The 19,243-nt window shown below is 40.5% G+C and overlaps 1 protein-coding gene across 1 annotated transcript in view; it reads right to left on the bottom strand.

The window, feature by feature from the left end:
- PXDN (peroxidasin) overlaps positions 1–7,842 on the bottom strand; it is an 82,626-nt gene extending 74,784 nt beyond the window's left edge. The window contains exon 1 of the mRNA XM_071441613.1: positions 7,430–7,842. Coding sequence (XP_071297714.1) covers positions 7,430–7,647 — 218 coding nt within the window. The 5' untranslated portion in view covers positions 7,648–7,842. The remainder of the gene's footprint in view (positions 1–7,429) is intronic.
- Positions 7,843–19,243: the final 11,401 nt, after the last annotated feature.

Raw genomic sequence — 19,243 nt, 5'->3', positions numbered from 1 at the left:
ACCTCACCTGGGAGAAAAATGAGTAGGGGCTACTCAGAAAATGGAGGAGGTTAGAATATTTATTAATCATGTTTTTCTCTTAGGCATGTGTTTACCACCATTTGAGGTGAGACACTCCTCTCCCTGTTTCAGATCCAGACCCTCCAGATGATGTAAGGATAGGCATCTCCCTGTTATTTTTCCACCAGCTGCCTTTGGGAATTAAGAGAGAAAGAATATATTTACTCATGCCCAAGCATCCATTTCCTACTCTTTCCAATACGTAATCCCATGTTTGTCTCTGCAACACAAAAATTTCTTATTCACTGTCCCTCATGCCCCTAAATTCCCCAAAGTAATGCTGAAAATTCATTTAACTCATCATTTTTTAATTATGTTGTTTGGGAAAACTGAGTAACAGCAGAGACACTGATGTTCTTTGTTAAACAGAATCAGAAAGACAGAAAAATGTTTTTAAAAAATTTTGAATAGGGGATGTAGACAACAACACCAAGCAATCCACTGATCTGTATAATCCTTATAGCTTTCTAAAACATTTCAGTAGAACAAACAAAAATCCTTGTGATGACAACAGTCCAAACTCCCAAAGCTTTGGGAATTAGAAGACAATCTTTTGAAACAGCTATAAAGCAAATACTGCACAGTCCATATGAGCATATGAAGAGATGTTTGCAGTAAATGGAGAATTTTTGTAGGTGGGAAAGGTCACCAGTAGACTTTCACAGAGAGCTGTGCTGAGTTGTGCATTGTTCAGTTCATTCCTAAATGGAAGAGTGATGAACCACAGAAAGAACAAAGTTTTGCTTATGGTATTCATCTATTTTAACAAAGTTCCCCTAGGAAGAACAGCAAAAAAAAAACTACCAACAGTCCATGAATGGCTATTAAAATGCAGACCTAATGCATGCATTAATATAAAATAATGTATATGGGGAAAATCAAACTTTACAAATAAAATGGCAGGCCTAGAAGAGATCATTACTACTTACTGACAAGATCTTAAGCTTCCCTTGATTAGTCCATGAGACTTCATACCAGATTTGTCCATACAAATACTGGGCAAAGTTACAATTCCCTCACCTCCAAACACAGCAGAGGGGAGAAGCAACCCCAGACGATGAGAAATTAATACCAACCTTTCATTGAGAAGACTCCAACTTTAAAAAGAAAGGAATGGAGAAGCTTAGGATCAAAGATCACAAAATCACAGCTGCATTGGAATGATAGAGAGGGATCAAGTACTCACTGTCTCTTCCAATGGAAGAAATGGGGAACACTAAGTGAAGCTAACAACTTTCAAGCCTCAAACAGAAGACAGCAATTTCCACATGTAGTTTGTGTAGTACTCCTTGTCACTGAAAGTTATAATGTAACTTAACAGCTAAATAAGTTGAAAAAAAGACATTAAACAATTTGTGGAGGAGAGATCCATCAAGATCTACAGAAAATATCGAAGTATCTTTAGCCCCAGAAATCCACATCTGCAAATTATTATAGGTATAAACAACTATATGCTGCTCTGTACTGTCTACTTGTTCATAAGCTATGCTTTCCATCACCCTCAAAAAACAGACATAAGGTCAAACAGATCTTTGGGTTTACTTATTAAAGGTACCTTTCAGTAAATAAACACATATTTATCATTTTAACATTCAAATATTAAGTATTTACTGCTTAAAAATACATCTTAGTAAAACAAGATGAAAACAAGAAATTGTATTTATTCACTGTCATACATGATAATGTATTCCTCTGATGACAGTGTGTTAAGGGTACAGTAAGCTGCTTGCAGTAAATGATGGATATGATTTTGTTCCATATATTTTCCCATTCTTCAGCAAAGGATTTGATGGGGGCTAACACAGTTTTGAGATGACAAAAATATCTTCCCACCAGTGAATCCTGTGACTGGAAGCAAAGACTCGCTTGGGCCTTCTGTTGCAGCCCTCAGCAGCTTTGCCTCTGTCTCCCAGTAAATGTCAAACACTATCAGTGCTGTGCCCTTCTGCCCCCTGCTAATGACCAAACACATTCTGCAAGCTCTGCAAATGTCTCCTTAACACACTCATGCCTTGGTCCTGGCTCGCTCCATCAGCAGTGCAACCAGACTGCCTGGGAATGGCTTCAGCAGGCTTTACCTCCCACACACCCTCCACAGCTGCTTTGCTGGGGAGGATTGGTATCTTTTGCAGTATCCACTTGATTTGTTGGGACTCAGGATGGGGCTTAATAGAGAGAAAACAACCATTTTTAGCAACAATTTATGCACTTTGAAAGCTAATATTTTTAAATCGCTTATGACTCCTTTGCCTAATTTTGCAAGTAGTTTCTTTCTGTTGAAAATCCCATGAAAACATTCTCATCTGAAAAATACTTTAAACTTTGGTTTAGACAAATATCAACATCTACATACAGACATTTAATCTCCATTTATTGTAAACAGAAGACTAGTCAGCACACTTGGGCTGGAGAAGGCACAAATAAATTAAAAATCTGCCCAAACAGTAGCTAATTAATTCAGCTGTCTGACCAGTGTTGCCCACTGTTGATTTAGATGTCCTAGGCTGAGAGCAAGCAGCTATGACACAGGCCCAATAGTCTGAGGTTAGAAATTATCATTTCCAATGAAGGTGTTCCCTTTTGAGTGCCTGAGTTCTGGTCCAGGTACTATGAAGGAAGATGCAAGATAATTTTTATTGAAATAATCTTGTGCTTTACCCTCCCCTGTTGTGTCATTAAGGAAAATCATCACTGGCACCTACTGCAGTTTGCTGCCCAATCAGGAGTGCCAATAGCTGTGTCAGTATTAAGCAATTTTCAAACCCTTCAAATAAATCTTCAGAATCTGTACTTCTTTTTTTTAACATTAAGTAAGTATAAATCCCTGCATCTTGAATAAAATCTTCTGGTGTGTTATCTCATGACTAACTCCTACATGCAAATTGACGTTTACCCATAAAGTGATCAAGTTTACTCACAGTCCATATTTGAGATTTTGAGATTGCAATCCTTCACCCTTCACACTGATGAGTTGTGTTTATTGTATTCTGTCTTAATTTTAATCTACTGGAATTTTTCTAAAAGGGTTTTAAAGATCTAACAGAACACAAGGATCTTGTATTTTCAGATGAAAATGGGATGGTTGTTTGCAGGCTGAAAATGCATAATTTCAAATAGCAGATCTGCAAACAGCATGCAGATTTCTGCTGTGATAGCCCAGAGACTTCTGCACTCACCGTCTCCATACATATCACCCATTTCATTTTCCTAAACATCTCTGCTAACAGGTATAATGTTAGCACAAATCAACAATGAAATGTGAAATTTCATTATATTTCCACTACCCCTACCTCTTTTGTGATTCACATATTCTCCAAGTAGAGTGATTTGTGTCATTTAGTGTTGTGGGGTTTTTATTTGTATTAAGACAGATACTCTTGGGAAGCCTCAATAATGGTTTTCACTGGCATTATGAACATATATTAGATTCCAGCAAAAGCTCTTATGGAGAGATGAAAAGAATGTAAGTACTTCTTACTCAGCTATCCAGAAAATCATCATAGAATTAAATTACTAAAGCTTCCCCCTTTGACATCTACAGTACAAACCAGAAATTAAAATACATTGATAAATGAGTAAATAAAAAAGTACACATCCTAAACTATCCAATATTGAGTATGTGTAAGAATCATGTAACAAAAGCAGTAACATGCAACACAAACTGTTGCCTTCAATTTCATTCAGAGCCTACTTTCAAAAGCTATTCAGCTGGAATGGCTGCAACTTAAGAAGTCCTAGTAAAGTTTGATCCCTTAAAATTATACTCACATGTTGAAAAGGTGTTTTATTCATAGCAGACATGCAGGTGTAATAATTACACCTAAAGTAATAATCACATAGCAAAGACAGAATGACTTATTTCAAAATTAAATCTTCTCCTCAATAATTCGCATGTCATTCTCAGTGCAAAAGAAGTCCACTTTCTTTTGTGACAACTATTTTTGTCAATTTTTACCTTTTCTGCTATTAACAGAACATTAGTTTCTTTTCTTGTTCAGTCTGTTAGACTCAAGTGCAGTGAATACAATTTTGTTTGTACAGCTAGCAAGAAACAAGAGAGCAATGAGGTGCTGCCAAGAAAAACTGCGAACAAATTTCAGTATTGGTCTGAGTATGTGTAGCTAGTCCTGTAGACAGGTTTGGATTTGGATTGTGTTTAGATACAAATAGTAACATATTGCATCAATATTCAAAGGTCTTCTGTCAGAATTATCAACACCACACACATGAAATTGCTCTAGAACACAGACATTCTCTAAAAACTGTAAGACAGGACACAATTATGGGAGGGGGAGACAGCAAGAGGCGATACCCAGAATTTTACATTCCTCAACAGTTTAAATGGTTTAATATAAATATGTTTCACCAATTTCTGTGAAAATAAGCACTCTGTATTTAGTCAGAGATGAAATTAAATTTCCATGATTGTATTTATGGCATTAAGTAGCTTTTCAAACCATTTTGTACACGGGTCTCCATTTTTAAGGGAAGTCGGCACAGGACTGTGATGCTGGCCCTAGTCCAAAAAAGTCCAAAATTGTCCCAGGTAAAAATGAAACCACAAGCTTATGCAAGGCTCCCTGAGCTCTTTCAAAACTGGCAGAATCCACCCTGCAGAAGCAATCTAAACCATGGTTCTGAGCCTGCAGCAGGGAAGGGGAAGTGCCAGAAAGTGGGAGGAGCAGGGGAGAGTGAGAAAATGTACAGCCAGAAGTAGCACTGGCAAGGTCAGCAACCAGTAATGTTATGAACAGTTTTCAAAAAAGAGCCTGAGATTAGGAGTAGACATTTTTGATATGTGGGAAAAAACACTTGGCTGCACCATTGGTCTGGGCCCCATGCTGTTTTAATCCATGTAACAAATGATATGTGAAGCAGAGCAAAGTCAACACAGCTTCCAAAATGGGGCATTTTTCAGAAGCAGAACTCAGCAAAATACTTATAAACCAGGAAAAACTTAGGGCGATATTTTTTTAAAAAATTACTCTGCACAGTCAATCTATGTTGTAAGTAAGAAATAAAACAGATGAGAATGTGGAATTTATCAATGCCAGTAAAAATGGACTTAACCCATCAGCATACACTTCGCAGGATTTCCTAAATTTTTGTTTGAAAGGGGAAGGTAATCAATTTAAAATAATTTATTATTTTTAATTATCTAACTATCAACACCACTACTAAAGAAAATTCATTTAATATCCAGGCACCACTTGAAAGACAAGCATTGAGAGTCAAACCAAAGATTAAATAACTGCTTACTTTCATGCTTAAAAAAGAAACTGTTCTTGAGTGTAGAAAGCCCTCTGTGGGTGATGGGTTACCTCTTGAAGTGCAGTGTAGAACTACAGTTCAACATTGCAGGTAAGTAAAAAAAATGAGTGGTAATTCAGTGAGTACCTCAGACATGTAATAGCTATTCTGAAAGTACCTCCTACAGCTAAAACCAAGCAATTCATATATAACAGGTAAGCTATTTATGTATGATTGGTACCTTCAAACTACTGATTATTTAATCAATTGTACCATTGTTCTTTGTCCCAAAGACTCATATTGCCTGACTATCTTCTGACCCAGCTCCTTTCCATTCACAGCCATTCAGCAGAACTGTAGCAGAAGGAGTAACTGAGTATTTACAGATGTAATACTGCCTATTTCATCTATAATATATCCCCAGTCAGTTGTTCAGAAAGGATAATACCCATTACTAGATGTCAAGTAAGGTCACCACTAGGTTTTGAAGAATGCTGGTAATCTGCAGGCATATTTTGAAAACAACCATTCTTTGTCAAGCTGAAAACATAAACTTCTTCTGCATTACTTCTGCAGCATGGTAGCTTGCATTCTACCAGAATGATAATTCACATTTGGGATACTAGACAACTTGATATATTAGTGGAGTTAGATGAGTATAATGCTTGCATTGTTCACGCATTCTCCTCTGACTCACTGCAAGAGTATAAATACCCACCGTAAGGGGAGCTCCACCCGGCAAGGTTTAATCTAATATTTTCTGCTGTTGCAGACCCTTCCACCTTTAAGACGAAAGCAAGCCATTAAGACTTGACTCCACTCTAAGACTTCTTTTTTTTTCATTTAAGATGATTCACAAAAACTAGCTTTACACGGTTTCCTGTAATCTCAAGGCAAAAGGTGTTCTGTAAATGTACTTTGTTTCAAATGTAAGAAACATTAACCACCCACTTCCTGTACTGTTCCCTAAAAGGTTTACAAGTAATGCAGGACTAATCCAATTCTGCCAAAAGCCTGCACTTCTTGCCAAAGAGGGACTCAGTTAATGCTAAATGACTGTACTCTTCACATTAAATAATAGTTGGAAGCTGAAACACAGCAAGGCTTTATAGACCCCTTTTGAAAATATCTGACAAAGTCACAAGTTAATTTATGACAGGAGGCCCCGCAGAAAATTCCCAGGGCCAAGTTCTGCTCAGCTTCCACGGCTGAGTGTGTGTAAGGAAAGGGCAGGGCTGGTGCCAAGAGCTTTCCGAGCCCAAGTAACATATAAGCAGGTCAGTGGAACAAATCTGTTCCTCTTAGTAAGCCACGAAACAAAATAGTGTGTGATGTTCATTTGGAACTTTGCCTTTATTGCAGGGAAATATGCCTGGAAAGGTAACTGCTTCAGTCAAATCAATGTGAATTAAATGTCAATCATTGTCAATACTGAAATTTATACCAATGCAATCACACCCAAAACAGCGACCACAGGAACGGCACTTCAACTGAGACATTTGTGCCTGAACTAAAAAACTGGTTATTAACTAATGTTCGCAAATCCCTGCAGGAATCTGAGCCGGGTTCGTTACCAGCAAGCCCAGGGCTTGGGTCCCGGTTTGCTCGTACATCCCCAACATGTCTAAGAATTGAGCAGAAAGTGACACCTATGTCTCTGTCGATCCCCCTGCCGCCTGAATATGCTTACAAACAGGATACTAAGGAAGTACTGAAATCCTTCTAGGGACCGCTATGCTGGGACACAACACCCGCACGCTAACCAGAACATCCACCTCTAAGAGCCCGGCAGAGCCAGGGGCACCGCTCCGACCCCCTCGACCCCGCGCCGCCGGAGCCGGGCAGGAGCGCTCCGGGCACGGCGGGGCCGAGCGGGGCCGGGGCCGGCGAGCGCAGCCCCGGAGCCGCGCAGCGACGCCCGGGCCCCTCGGGCAGAGCCAGCGCCGCGGGTCCGGCCCCCTCCCCCGACCGCAGACAAAGAGCTGAGGCTCCGCCGCCACCCAGCCCAGCGCCTCTCGCCCCAGGTATCCATCCCCTCCTCCGCCCTCCCTCCCTTCCTGCCGCCCTCCGCCCCCCTCCCTGCCCCGGGCCGCCGCGGCAGCCCCCGCCGGGTACTCACAGGATGGTGGTCTGGGGGGACACGGCGGGGACGCTCTCCAGCATCAGATGCATGCAGCGCACCGTGGTGCGGAAGCAGAGGCAGCGGCTGGGGCACCACACGCTCCCGCGCTGCGGCGGCGGCTGCGCGGCGGCGGGGGCGAAGAGCCCCTCACTGCGGAGCAGCAGCAGCAGCAGCAGGCAGAGCCCGGGGGCGGCCGCCGCTTCGCACCGGGCCATGCCGCCGGGCGGAGGGCGAGGAGGAAGAAGAGGAGGAAAAGGAGGAGAGGAGCTCCTGCAGATCCGCGTCGCGCCCGCTCCGCTCCCGGCTGCCGCTCGGGTCGGCGGCGGGGCGATCCCGGCCCCCGCGCGGGCTGGAGGAGGGGACGGCGCTGGGCCCGCCCCGGCCGGCGGAGCGAGGGATGGGCGGCCGCCCCGCGGGGCTCCGCGCCGCCCTCCGCACAGAGCCCCGGGACAGAGCCGCGCTGGGGCCGGGGTCCGCCCGCCACCCGGGCTGCTGCTCCGCCGTGCGCGGAAGGGACAGCGTGGAGGCACCCTCTGAGCGGGACGGCAGCTTGCGCCTCGGGTGAGGAGAGAAGGAAGGCAAAATGAGGGGACTGGAGAAGGGGAAAGAAAGAGTAAGGAGAGGAGAGGAGAGCAGAAAGCAAAGAGAAAAGATGAGGACAAACAGATCAGGGAAAGAGAAACCCTTATGGGAAGAACCAAGTCCAGCAAGCCAATTTCCATTTCTGCCCTGGTTTGAAAACCCATATACACAAGCCTTGGACTGTTCTCTGTGACTTTGACTGCTGAGCCAGGACAATCTGTTGGATTTGCCCTGAATTACTTTCTGGTGGTGGTTTTGGCTAGGTGGGTGCACAGGCAAGGAAGTACAAGAGGACCCACTAGAATGTCACGTAGAAGAATAATGGTTGCAGCCACAGCTCACATGATCTTAACACTTTCTCAAAACAAATCTTGCCTGAAAACAAAACAAAAAAAAAACCTAGGCTGGCTTTGAGATTTCTAACATGGCCCTAAATACTTTGTCACTCTTATGTGATGTCAGTCAGTCCTAAGCAGACTAATACCGTATCATCCACCCTTTGCCTAGCCCAGGTGAGCACTGGCACATCATTCCTATGATGACAGTAGCAGTGATCACAACTAACCTATTATGTCTAACAACAACACATTCTCTTATAAATGATGGGTGTCAGCACCCCCAGGTCCACCTCAAAAATAAGCCATGGCACTTCTGCAGCATTGCCTGAATCTCTTTTTCTTCAAGAAACAATGTAGAGGCCATTCTTGCCTAAAACTTAACTATAGTAATTCATGGAACAGCTTGCTCAGAGAGGTTGTAGAATCTCCCTCACTGGAGATAACTGTCTGGATGCAATCCTGTTCCATGTGCTCTAGAACACCCTGTCTGAGCTGGTAGGTTGGACCAGATTACTCATTGTGGTACCTTCCAACCTCATTCACTCTGTGATTCTGTTATTCTGAATCTCACTGAAAACCTGTGTTTAGCCCAGGAGTCTGGGAATTACTTTTGAACACTTTTTTTTTTTTTTTTAACAACAAGTCAAATACCTTATCAAGAAAATCAGAGCATGGAAGTCTGCTGTGATGCTGGAAGTCACAAATGGGCCCGTAATTAAAATACGCTGAGATGATTCATTATCTTTGACTGTGTTTTCCATTAATCACTGTGTTTCCTTCTCTAAAGCAGCACAACTGCTGCTTTAGAGAACCCTTCACCACCCCAGTGGTTAACTGAGAGCCTGTGGGCTCAATCTGTGTCTGGTGTAAGGAAGGCTCACTGGCTTGCCATCAGTATGATTACTGATTTTCTAGGGTGATCAGAGACTCCTAGAAGAATCTTACCAGTTAGGTACGCTTCTAAATTGGGTGCATTTCTAAATACTCTTGCAGGGCTGGACTTAAGTCTTCTACTTCAACATACTAAGTTGCTCAGAAACTCATATGCATCCCCATCAGCTGTTTTACAGCAGAAGATACCAGTCTGAAGTAGAAGAGAATTTGCAGAATAATCAGGTTAAAAAGTTCATCACTTCAATGTCAATTCAGCAAGCAGCTGCTCTGTGTATCACCTCTTCTGCATTTGTAATGAGTGTTGGGATACAAGCATGTCTTAATCTGAAAATTATATTTGTTTCCTGGTCCAGGAAAACCTCTGACACTTTTGACCCACAAAGTGCAAATGTTGGCACAATTAAGTTTTTGTTGCAGAAATGCCACTCCTATTAGAACACCTTGGCAGCTGTAAATCTGTCATCTTGCAGTGCTTGTACTGAAAGCAGCAGAACATCTGAGGTTAGATAATTAAACACAATCATATAGAGATAGCACCAAATTGGGATATTTGTAGCATTTAGGAAAATATGATAACAGTTTACTTTGGGTAATTTTGGTGCTTTATGATGAATTATTTTTCAGAAAAAGCACATAGTTAAAATTATGTTTTCTATAGGAAATTAAAATTGTTCTGAAAAGTTTTTAGCATTTGGGATCTTGATGGACTATTGTGCTATGCCTCAGAAGTATCTGTGCTATTACACCTGTAATTCTGACAGTGAGAATAAAAGTGCATAGATACTCTCATGGTCCTTAGACAATTTAGATGTAACATGCTATAGCATTCTTGCAATTTGTTACATGCAACTTCCAGGCTCTTGGTGAATATGTTATTGATGCCTTCTAAGTCATTTAAGTTAGACTTTTTTTTATGCCTTGTTGAATCCAGAACAATGAGGTGTTATGTTTATAGTTGGACTCAATGATCTTAAAGGTGATCTTTTCCTAAACAGTTCTATATTTTTATGATTTTAATATTTATTGCATGTTATTCTAAATTGCTGGGAGGGAAGATTGCTGATAAATAAAACTTCCAAATAGTTTTGATATGTGTTTCTATTCTTAGCCAGTTTTTATAGAAGAATTTTTATAAAATGTGCAGGGTCATTTTTGTTGACCCTGCATATAAATATCCATGGGAAATTTGTCTTCTGTTTCCAATTTCTCTAGTTGAAGAGTTGACCTAACAAAAAAGAAAAAGAAAAGGAAAAACAATATGCTGGAAATGAGATATGTTTCTTTCTAAATGCTAGCAGAAGTGATTACCTTATAGTTAGATATAGTGTAAATCTCCATTTGCTTTTAAAAGCTTCCTATCCTTCTCACAAATTTTGTCAAATACTGCCACTTGCTGGTTTTATTCCATATCAGTAATTTAGTTTCATAGATTTTGCTTTGGTGAGGTACTAAAAAAACTTTGTAAAAGATCAGATAGTTAATACTTTTATATGTTGTTTTTCTAAAAATTCAGGTATAAGAAATATATACTCAAATCCTCTTCAGTTTAGTTTATATCTCCATGTTAACATTCTATCTTTGCATATAAAATCAGATATTCTAGACATTTCAACATATCTTCAGATACCTGACAGTGAAGATGCTTTGCATTGTCTCTAGCAGACACTGAATCATGACCTAGATCATTAATTAGAACCTTTTGGTCAATAATAATAGTAAGAATTAAGAGGACCATATTGACAAAATCTTGAACAAAGCACCATAGAAACTTATATTTAAAGTGTTTTCATGATAACATACCAGCACAGGGATCTAAAGATTAAACACATATGATTGTTGATTTTTTAAAGGCAGAAACAAAACTCAAACTGGTTTTGAAATCACATAATCTTACCTTTTATTTCTATTCTATATGCAAAGTGAATGACATGGAGTAGCTGGATGGCATGTCAGCAATTATTAAAATTCACAAATTCATAAGCATTTCTCAACTATCCAGGAAAGCTTAGGCTATACTCAGATACATCATTCTTGAAACTCCTCGTGCATCTTCACAGCCAGATCTGTCAGAGGCAATGTAAATTCTCTGACCATGGGCATTTGAGGGTTTATGATATCTACTGGCACAGCAAAGAACATTGAGGATATTGTCTCCAAATACTCACAAATCCTTCTTCCTCTCAGTTGGGATAGTAATGTTGATATCTTTAAAAGCTGCCATTCTCCTTTCCTGAATATAGTATGAATTTCTGGAAGAAGTTATTCCTTCACTGGCTCCATCATAAAAGTTGTTCCGTCCAAGTTTGTACAAGAGTGTGCCTAGCTGTGGAATGTGATGGGTAACTTTATTTGCCTGGTGACTGGCAAACACCTGAACAAGTGTTGCTAGTTTCTTTATAATAATAAATTCCTGTGACTGACAAAACAAAAGGAAAAGCTTGTCTTCCAAGTTACCTTTGAATCTTCACTTCAACCAGACTACCTGGTGCTAGTGAATGTGTTCAAGGAAAGATGCTTACTGTATCTTAAATCAAACAGTACAACTTACATTTGCTACATATTTCTGTTCTTCCAGACAATTCATTTTAATGTGTCCTCCCTTTCAAAGGGACAGTTTGTTACATGCAGGAAATAGACCTTGCCTACCCCTTATGTGATATTTAGGAAAATAAACCATAAGCTTGTTTTTTTACCAGCTGTGCAATAAGGATCTATTAGACCTAATTCCTTTGGTTTGATTCCACACAACTCTCACAGGTAACACAGTAGAGGTAAAACACTTACCAACCTGCACTGGCTAGTGAAGCCAGGCTTGAAAAGTAGATAGCACAGGAGGACAACCTGTTTTTATCCTTCTGGCTTTTTAAATTATATGCTAAGAAAAATACTGAATAAGATAAATAATATTAAGCCCTGCTTTGGCAAGCCACTTAAAATACAGAGAAACATGGCCAGCCAACATACAATGGAAGAGTTTGCCTGTGATGATAAATAAAAATAAGAAAACTCCCCTGAAGAGACTTTCCCAAAGGAAAATGTACTTGAACCAATGAGCTCCTGGTTTCCCACAGAGTAATTTTCCTTAATATCAGCATAGTGGGAAATTGGGTGTTATTAGTTTAATCCCTTGACTACACTGAGGAAATACCTCACCCAGAAGAGATTCCAGGCTATGATTTGTTCTGCAGCTGTGCCTGGAGGCCTCAGAGGATCAGAGCCACCAGCCACATGTTTACAATCATAAATAAAACCAAATGCCCTCACTGAAGACAGACGAATACTGTGGAATTGTGCCCACTTCCCAGTGGGTACTGGGCTGATCCTGGGCACCTTGAGCCCAGGGGCCTGGCTCTTGGGATGCTGGGACAATCTGGGAAGAGCAGAGCTGGTCCCTGGGCAGAGGGAGCTGCTGTGGGGAAGGCCAGAGCCCCTGTGAAGGCAAGCAGACCTGCTTTTAAACAAAACTGCCATTTCCAGCCCATCCCCATCCCCACATCCAGGGCTGTGCTGGATGCTGGTTCCCCCATGGGACTGATCCCAACCCCAGCCCAGGGAGGTTGGCAGGAGGGACAGGCCCCAGCCATGGGCATATGAAATCCTAGGAAGGATCCTGGAGGCAGTGGTGAACAAATGCTGTTCAACTCTCCAGAGCAATGTAGATGTTTTCTGTTCTCAATTTTAAATGAATGAGCATAATCAGGAGAAACAGAGGCAGCAGATCAAAGGAGGAGGCTTTTTGCCACAGCTGGTGCATGTCAGGTCCCACCTGGAAAGACACATCCTCTTCTGCCTTACCAGATCAAAGGGGATGACAAAAAGCTAGAAGAAGGAACACCAAGATGCCCAATGGCCTTGAGTACATGACTGTGAGCATAGACTGAGGGATCTGGGCTTATTTCATCTGGTGAAGTTTGGTTAAGGTTGTGATCCAACAGCAACCTGTGACACTTGGAAGAGAAAGTACCAATATTGATATAACAAACAATTTTTTGCAGTGGTAGATGATATAATAGCAGTGATATAGGGGTAATGGTTATAAATTGCAGTTTGAGAAATTTAGGTTAGATGCTGTGTAAAAATACTTTTTTCTAGGATGGCAGTGTGGCACGAGAACGGGTTACATGGTAACACTGGGAATCCTCTTTCTGAGACATTCTCAAGATTTGATTGGACAAAGCCACGACTGCTATGAGACATTGCTGGCAATAGCCCTTACCTCAACAGGAGGCTGGCCAAGAGGTCTTCCGACATTTCCTCCAGGCATCATCTGTTTTTTTCATCACCTGACTTGCCCCTTGGCAATGACACCTCACTGTTAACAACAGCTGAGCTTGGGTGACCTGCTTGGGCAAGATGCCTCACAGGCTTAAAGGGTGAGTCACGAGCAACTTCACCAAAATGACACAATCTAGGACAGGAATGATCTGATCTATTCATCATGACCTTAGCTTCCAGTGAAATGCAACAGTTTGTCTGGAGCAAAATCATTTTACCATAGTTTGATTGCAGCAATAGTTTAACAAGGGTTTTTGGAAAATCAGAATTAATGCAATACCTAACAGGACATTCAGAAAAATATATATATTTTCCATATAGATGTTTGTGTTTAAAAACAGAAAGATGTAGTTTCTCAAACTTTCAGGTCAAATACCGAGGTACACCAAGGGGCAAGAGGGTGTGTTCAGCTTGGTTGTCTGAGGTTGAGGCTATCACAGCCCTCCCTTAATTCATCCATTCTTTCCAGTCTGATCAAAGCCAATATGACTGTTCAGCCAGGGTGGGCCAGCTCAGTCCTGTTCTCTCCCTAAGGGCACTTTCAGTGTCCTCTAATTGCTCCTCGGATTGACTAATTGCTGTTTGATCTTCCTCCTCTAGTCACCTTTGATGTTCTGTTGTTTGTTACAGTCTCTGGTTAAAATTAAGCAATTTTAGAGAGTAAGACAGTCCTGTGAACGGGAATGCAGGCAAATTAGTACTAAAAAAAGAACAAAACAAAACAATGTTCTTTGCCCCAGGGCATTGTCACAATGGCAGTGAAATCGGGGGTGGGGCGGGGTGGGTCTTGATTTGTAACTCAGGTACCATGACCAAAATATTACACTTGCAGCCATGCTCTTTCCTGTTGGCCCTTGAATTTATAATGACCTGCCAAGGCAAAACACCCATTCCACATACAAGACTTAGGTAAGAGTAAGAATAACAGTGTGCTAAAGTAGCAAATGGAGAAAAAAATCCACTACTAAAACCTGTAGTAATATGGGCACCTTTTGCATGCAAATCAGTGTAATGTACAATTCTCTTCAGTTGCACAGATAGTAATCTTATTCTCCACGATCCTTGCTGTACATGTTCCACTGGCCTCCACTCATCTGCTTGTCCCATCTCATCCACAAAATGGATATTCGGCTGCTTCACTTCCTTTCTCTCTTTTTGCATAGCTTGGGGAAAGCATAATTTGTTCCCATCCAATTCTGATGAAAGTAGCAGTATCTTCTAAATATGAGTTAAGGCTCTATTATTTATCCTTATCATTTGAAATTAGGTGGAAGAATTTTAGAAAATTATCAAATTTTATTCTGATTCAAATTTTTTCTGTTGATTTTTTCTGATTTTGAGAATTGCCAATTCTCATTCTATTCTCATTCTCATTTTTCTAGCAGAACAACCAAAACAGCTCTTAGGTAGTAATAAGTTTGAAAGAGACAAGATTGTTGTTTGATTTTTAATTGCTTTTTGTTGTTGTTGTTGTTTCATGAAAAAAGCAAAATATTTGAAAACCCAGTGCAATTAAGATGTCCTGTTCTGCAGAGAAAGAGACCACAAGAGACCTTGTCCTCGTTAACAAGTATCTATTAAGAAGCTGGCAGCTGGCAGGCATGTTAGTACAAAATACTAGCTTTTAAATGGAAAACAAAAAAAAAAAAAAAATCCCTGTATCATTTGTGAGACTAATATGAACAACATACTTCTTGTATTTATTGGCAACTTTTAACAGAGGCACCAGAATTGAAAGGACACAGTCATTATTTTTCCATTTCAAACTTTATTTACTTTATTTTTTCATCCTTCTTCATGCTTTCCCTGTCCCTTCTCTTCAATGCACAAAGGTTTTAGGTCTTAGATTAAGAAACAAAACATTAGAAGGTTCTTGAGTGCTTCCTAATTCCATTTCTATTTTTGAGTCATGGGGTTCATTTTATTTGACTCTTATAAATTTATGTTATTGAAAAATACCAAGAAAGGTGAACCCTGTGGCATGGAAGCACAAGGGTTCTCCTTTGTGTGAGTGCAGGGCCCCGGAGCAGTCAGTGTTTGAGAGACTTGGAGCAGACAGCTGGAGTTCCTTCTCAGAGAGGGTTTGGGGAGCCTCCTAGGACCAGGGGGCATAAGCCAGGACTTTGCCAATGACACAGAAAGTTGTTGGTTGGCTTGGAAGCAAGGACATGCTTGCAAGGAGCTCGTGAGAACACCTGAAAAGTCTTTTTATTTCTCTTCTAGCTGCTTAAAAAAACCTCCTACTCCTTTTGTTAAAAACCTATCTTTTTCTATGTTTAAAATAGTTTTGGTCTTCTTTTGGAAAAGAATTCTTAGGCAGATTCTTTTCAAAGCCAGCTCAAGACCTTGCCACACTCACATTTTGAATTCCTAGTCATTACAGTCGTACTTCTTCTTGACTGCAGTGAGATTTGGAGAAAGACCACTTGAAACATTTAAAACAGATAATTTAATAGATGAGTACTGTTATGAGTATATATGCTGCTATATGCCATTATTGGTGGCATATATACTTTACCTTTTTGGTTTACCTTTTTTATTTTACCTTTTATCTATGTTTTATCTAAATTTATCATTTTTATTTTGCCTTTTATCTATGGGTTTGTTTGTCATGAATGTTTACCTGTGTATCAGATTCCTTAGGAAATAGTGGGTGAATTCAAACAGCAGCTCAAAAAATCAAGGTAAAATCAAGGTAAAATCAAGGTTTATCCAGGATTTTCAAAGGGAAGCATGTGAGAACAATGACTTCCCAAGGTGTTGATCATCTCTGTTCAGACAGCTGCTGATCATGTGTGGACAAGATGCACCATGGAATGGTTTTCATGATCCCTATCTACAGGTGAGATCACCTCCTGTGCAGTGCTAGCAGCCTTGCCTGTGCCAGCACATCCAAGAAGAGGTGCAACCTTTGCCATGAATATTGCTATCACTTCTTGCTTATTTACCCACCTGCCCTGAAAGATTCCCTTTTCATGCCAGTCAGTTCAAAATGGCTAATAATTATACAGTCCCAAAAGTTATGACTACAAAAACTTAGCAGTTCTGCTGATACTGCAATATCTGTTTTTAGACATACCACATTTTGCTCTTGGTTTTAAGTATTTTGTATCAGCTGTCCTACAGTAAATGCTATTTCTTAAAAAAGATAATTCCTTTCTCTCTCCTGGAATGAATTATTCTTCCAGACAGTATGCTCTTATTATTCCAGACCTTACTCATGGGATAGAAATTCAGCTTAAGTAATTTTCAGAAATTGTCCTCACATGCATTCGGATAACAATAGATGGTGCAAATGAGAAAGAGTGAAATAACTACAAGGGAATTTTCAGAAGATAATTTTTTTTGTAAAGGACCATATAACTAAGCATATGAGAATCAGAGAAATTGGCACCTGATAGAAAGAAGTTTCTCCTGAATAGGCTTGAATTGGTTAAATTAGCTGCTATTACTGTTACCATGCCATTTTCCCAGGAGGAGCAGCAAAACTAGATTTTACTGTGAATTTTCTCTTTTGTAGTTTTCCAAAAGTGTTAGGGATATAAAGATAAAATTCTTTTTTGGTCCAAGAGGTATAGCATAGAAAGGGCTCTCCATTTTTTCTTAGGAAAATAGAGTTTTGGGGTATCAGCATTTTTAATCAGAGATTAACTCTATGTATGTATCTGGGAACATGGACATGAGAGATAAATAGGTATCGGTTCATGTGTAGTAAGAAGAGCTGAAATATCTATTTTAGCAATAAAGGTTAGATATTACTGATATCTGAGCAAGACCTGACTGCTGTCTAGGCCTGAACATGTTGGCGAAGGTGTTAACAATGATCTGCTTAAATATGAATGTGGCTCACACATCTTGGGCATCCATCTGGGCAGAGTCTCAGGGCTCCAAAGCATGATTGTGGATTTTGTGAAGTGGCATACTTCACAATTAAGGATTATATGCACATGTGCGCACACTAGTCTTTCATGTTAACGTTACAAAAAAGGAGAAATTTTCAGTTTCATGCATGTAGAGAATAATCTCCTTAAAATGTCTCATGCAAGGACAAGGTGGTCCATACAGAAAACAATTTCTGTCTGAAAATCTGTTTTGGTTTTGTTAACATCTCCTTAATGTGTAAATCCAGTAATGACTTCCATTCTCTCATTATAAAGGCCATGGTCAGTGAAGAACTGAATAAAAGTAATTCCAGATGTTAGAAGGGTCAGTGAATAGCTCATTCTTTCTAAGCCATATTATTTCCTAGCTGCATACTGTTCAGACACCCTTGAATTTAGCACATTTACTTGTATCAATTGAAGTAACAAACCAATTTAAAAATAACCACAGCCATCTCATAATCACCACCAAAAAAAATTAGAAAAAACATATTGCCTTTTGAATCGTTCCTATTATAAGTAATGGCTGGATATAAATTTATGCCTCACTTTCATTACAAATAACCACAGGAAAGGATCTAAACCAGAAGTGTTCTCTAAAGCATAGTTTGAAGCAGTGAGTGCTGCTGTCACCCCAGTGAAGCCTTTGCTGCAGCTGCTGCTCTCCCCAAAGCTGCTGCAGGTATTGCTGCCCCTGGGACCACTCGGTGCTGGCAGCCCCAGAGCTACGGGCGAGGGAGCAGCAGGACAAGCATCACCAGAGGAGCCAGAAGCAAGGGAAATCCTCCAGTAAGGCTTGATCTGACAAGATCTGACCAAGAAGATAACCTGGCCTGAGGTTCTGTCCTTCAGGGGGATATTCACTTTCTTTAAGTGTCAAATGGAAAGTGGGTGCCTGAGCAAAGTAACAGGTACCCACAAATCCAGATCATCTGACATACAGAGTGTTTCAGGGCTGAAGAAAGAAACTTCATCAGTCACTTCCACAGCACTGTTGGTTGCTCCTCAGACACGCTCAACCTCAGTGTGTGCAGCCCTAATATTTGGTGTGCAGTAGGAGACAGGTGTTCTTAGTGAAGCAGTTTGACTTTTCAGTCTTAAGAGTTTCTTATTTTCAGATCACAAAAGCCAGACTCATCTAAAGCTAATTTAAGGTCAAAACTTCTCTCATTGGCTGCCTGAATCATGTAGCAAAAGTATCAAAACCTTTGGACAGGGCAGAGTCCAGGGCGTAATGCAAAGACAAGGAGTAAGTGCAAGTGTCAATGGGTGAATATCAGAAAAACTTAATTGCTTCTGAGAAACACCCTCTTGGCTTGCCTGTGGCATCCTCTAGCTCCACTATACCCTGCATTCTTTTCCTTCTTGAAAGGGCTGTGCATTATCCCATCACGAGTGTTCCTATCTTTTTTTTTTCTACTTGCTCAATTTGTATGTCTGCATTTTTGATGGTCTGATAGTCCTGTTTCTTTTGCTTCTTACTGACCATGTTTACTTGTTCTGCAGCTTCTTTTTATGTGTGTGTTTTGATCCTTTCCCAGACAGTTGGGCTAATCATGCTTTTTGGAGGCATTTGCAAGAAAAGTGATTTTCAATGTACAGTCAGTGAATCTGGAGAATCCCCAAATTATTCCTTATCATTCACGAGAGGTAGTGAAGAAAATCAAGTCTACTGTCAGCTGGGTTAAATGTTCTGTTTAGAGATCAATTTCAATCCATTGAAAAAAGTGCCTGTGATGAAAACTCTTCCTCTAGACTTAGATCTGTTTGTCTCCACAAATAGTGCTGAATGAATAATTGATTGCACATGCTCCATTCCACATCTTCCCCACTGCTTTAAG

This window comes from Agelaius tricolor, unplaced genomic scaffold (assembly GCF_023055355.1).
Source record: "Agelaius tricolor isolate 1412-34295 unplaced genomic scaffold, bAgeTri1.0.p SCAF_1, whole genome shotgun sequence".
Classification (NCBI taxonomy): Eukaryota; Metazoa; Chordata; class Aves; order Passeriformes; family Icteridae; genus Agelaius; species Agelaius tricolor.
Note: the sequence above shows the minus strand (reverse complement) of the source record. Positions and strands in the feature narration are given on the sequence as shown.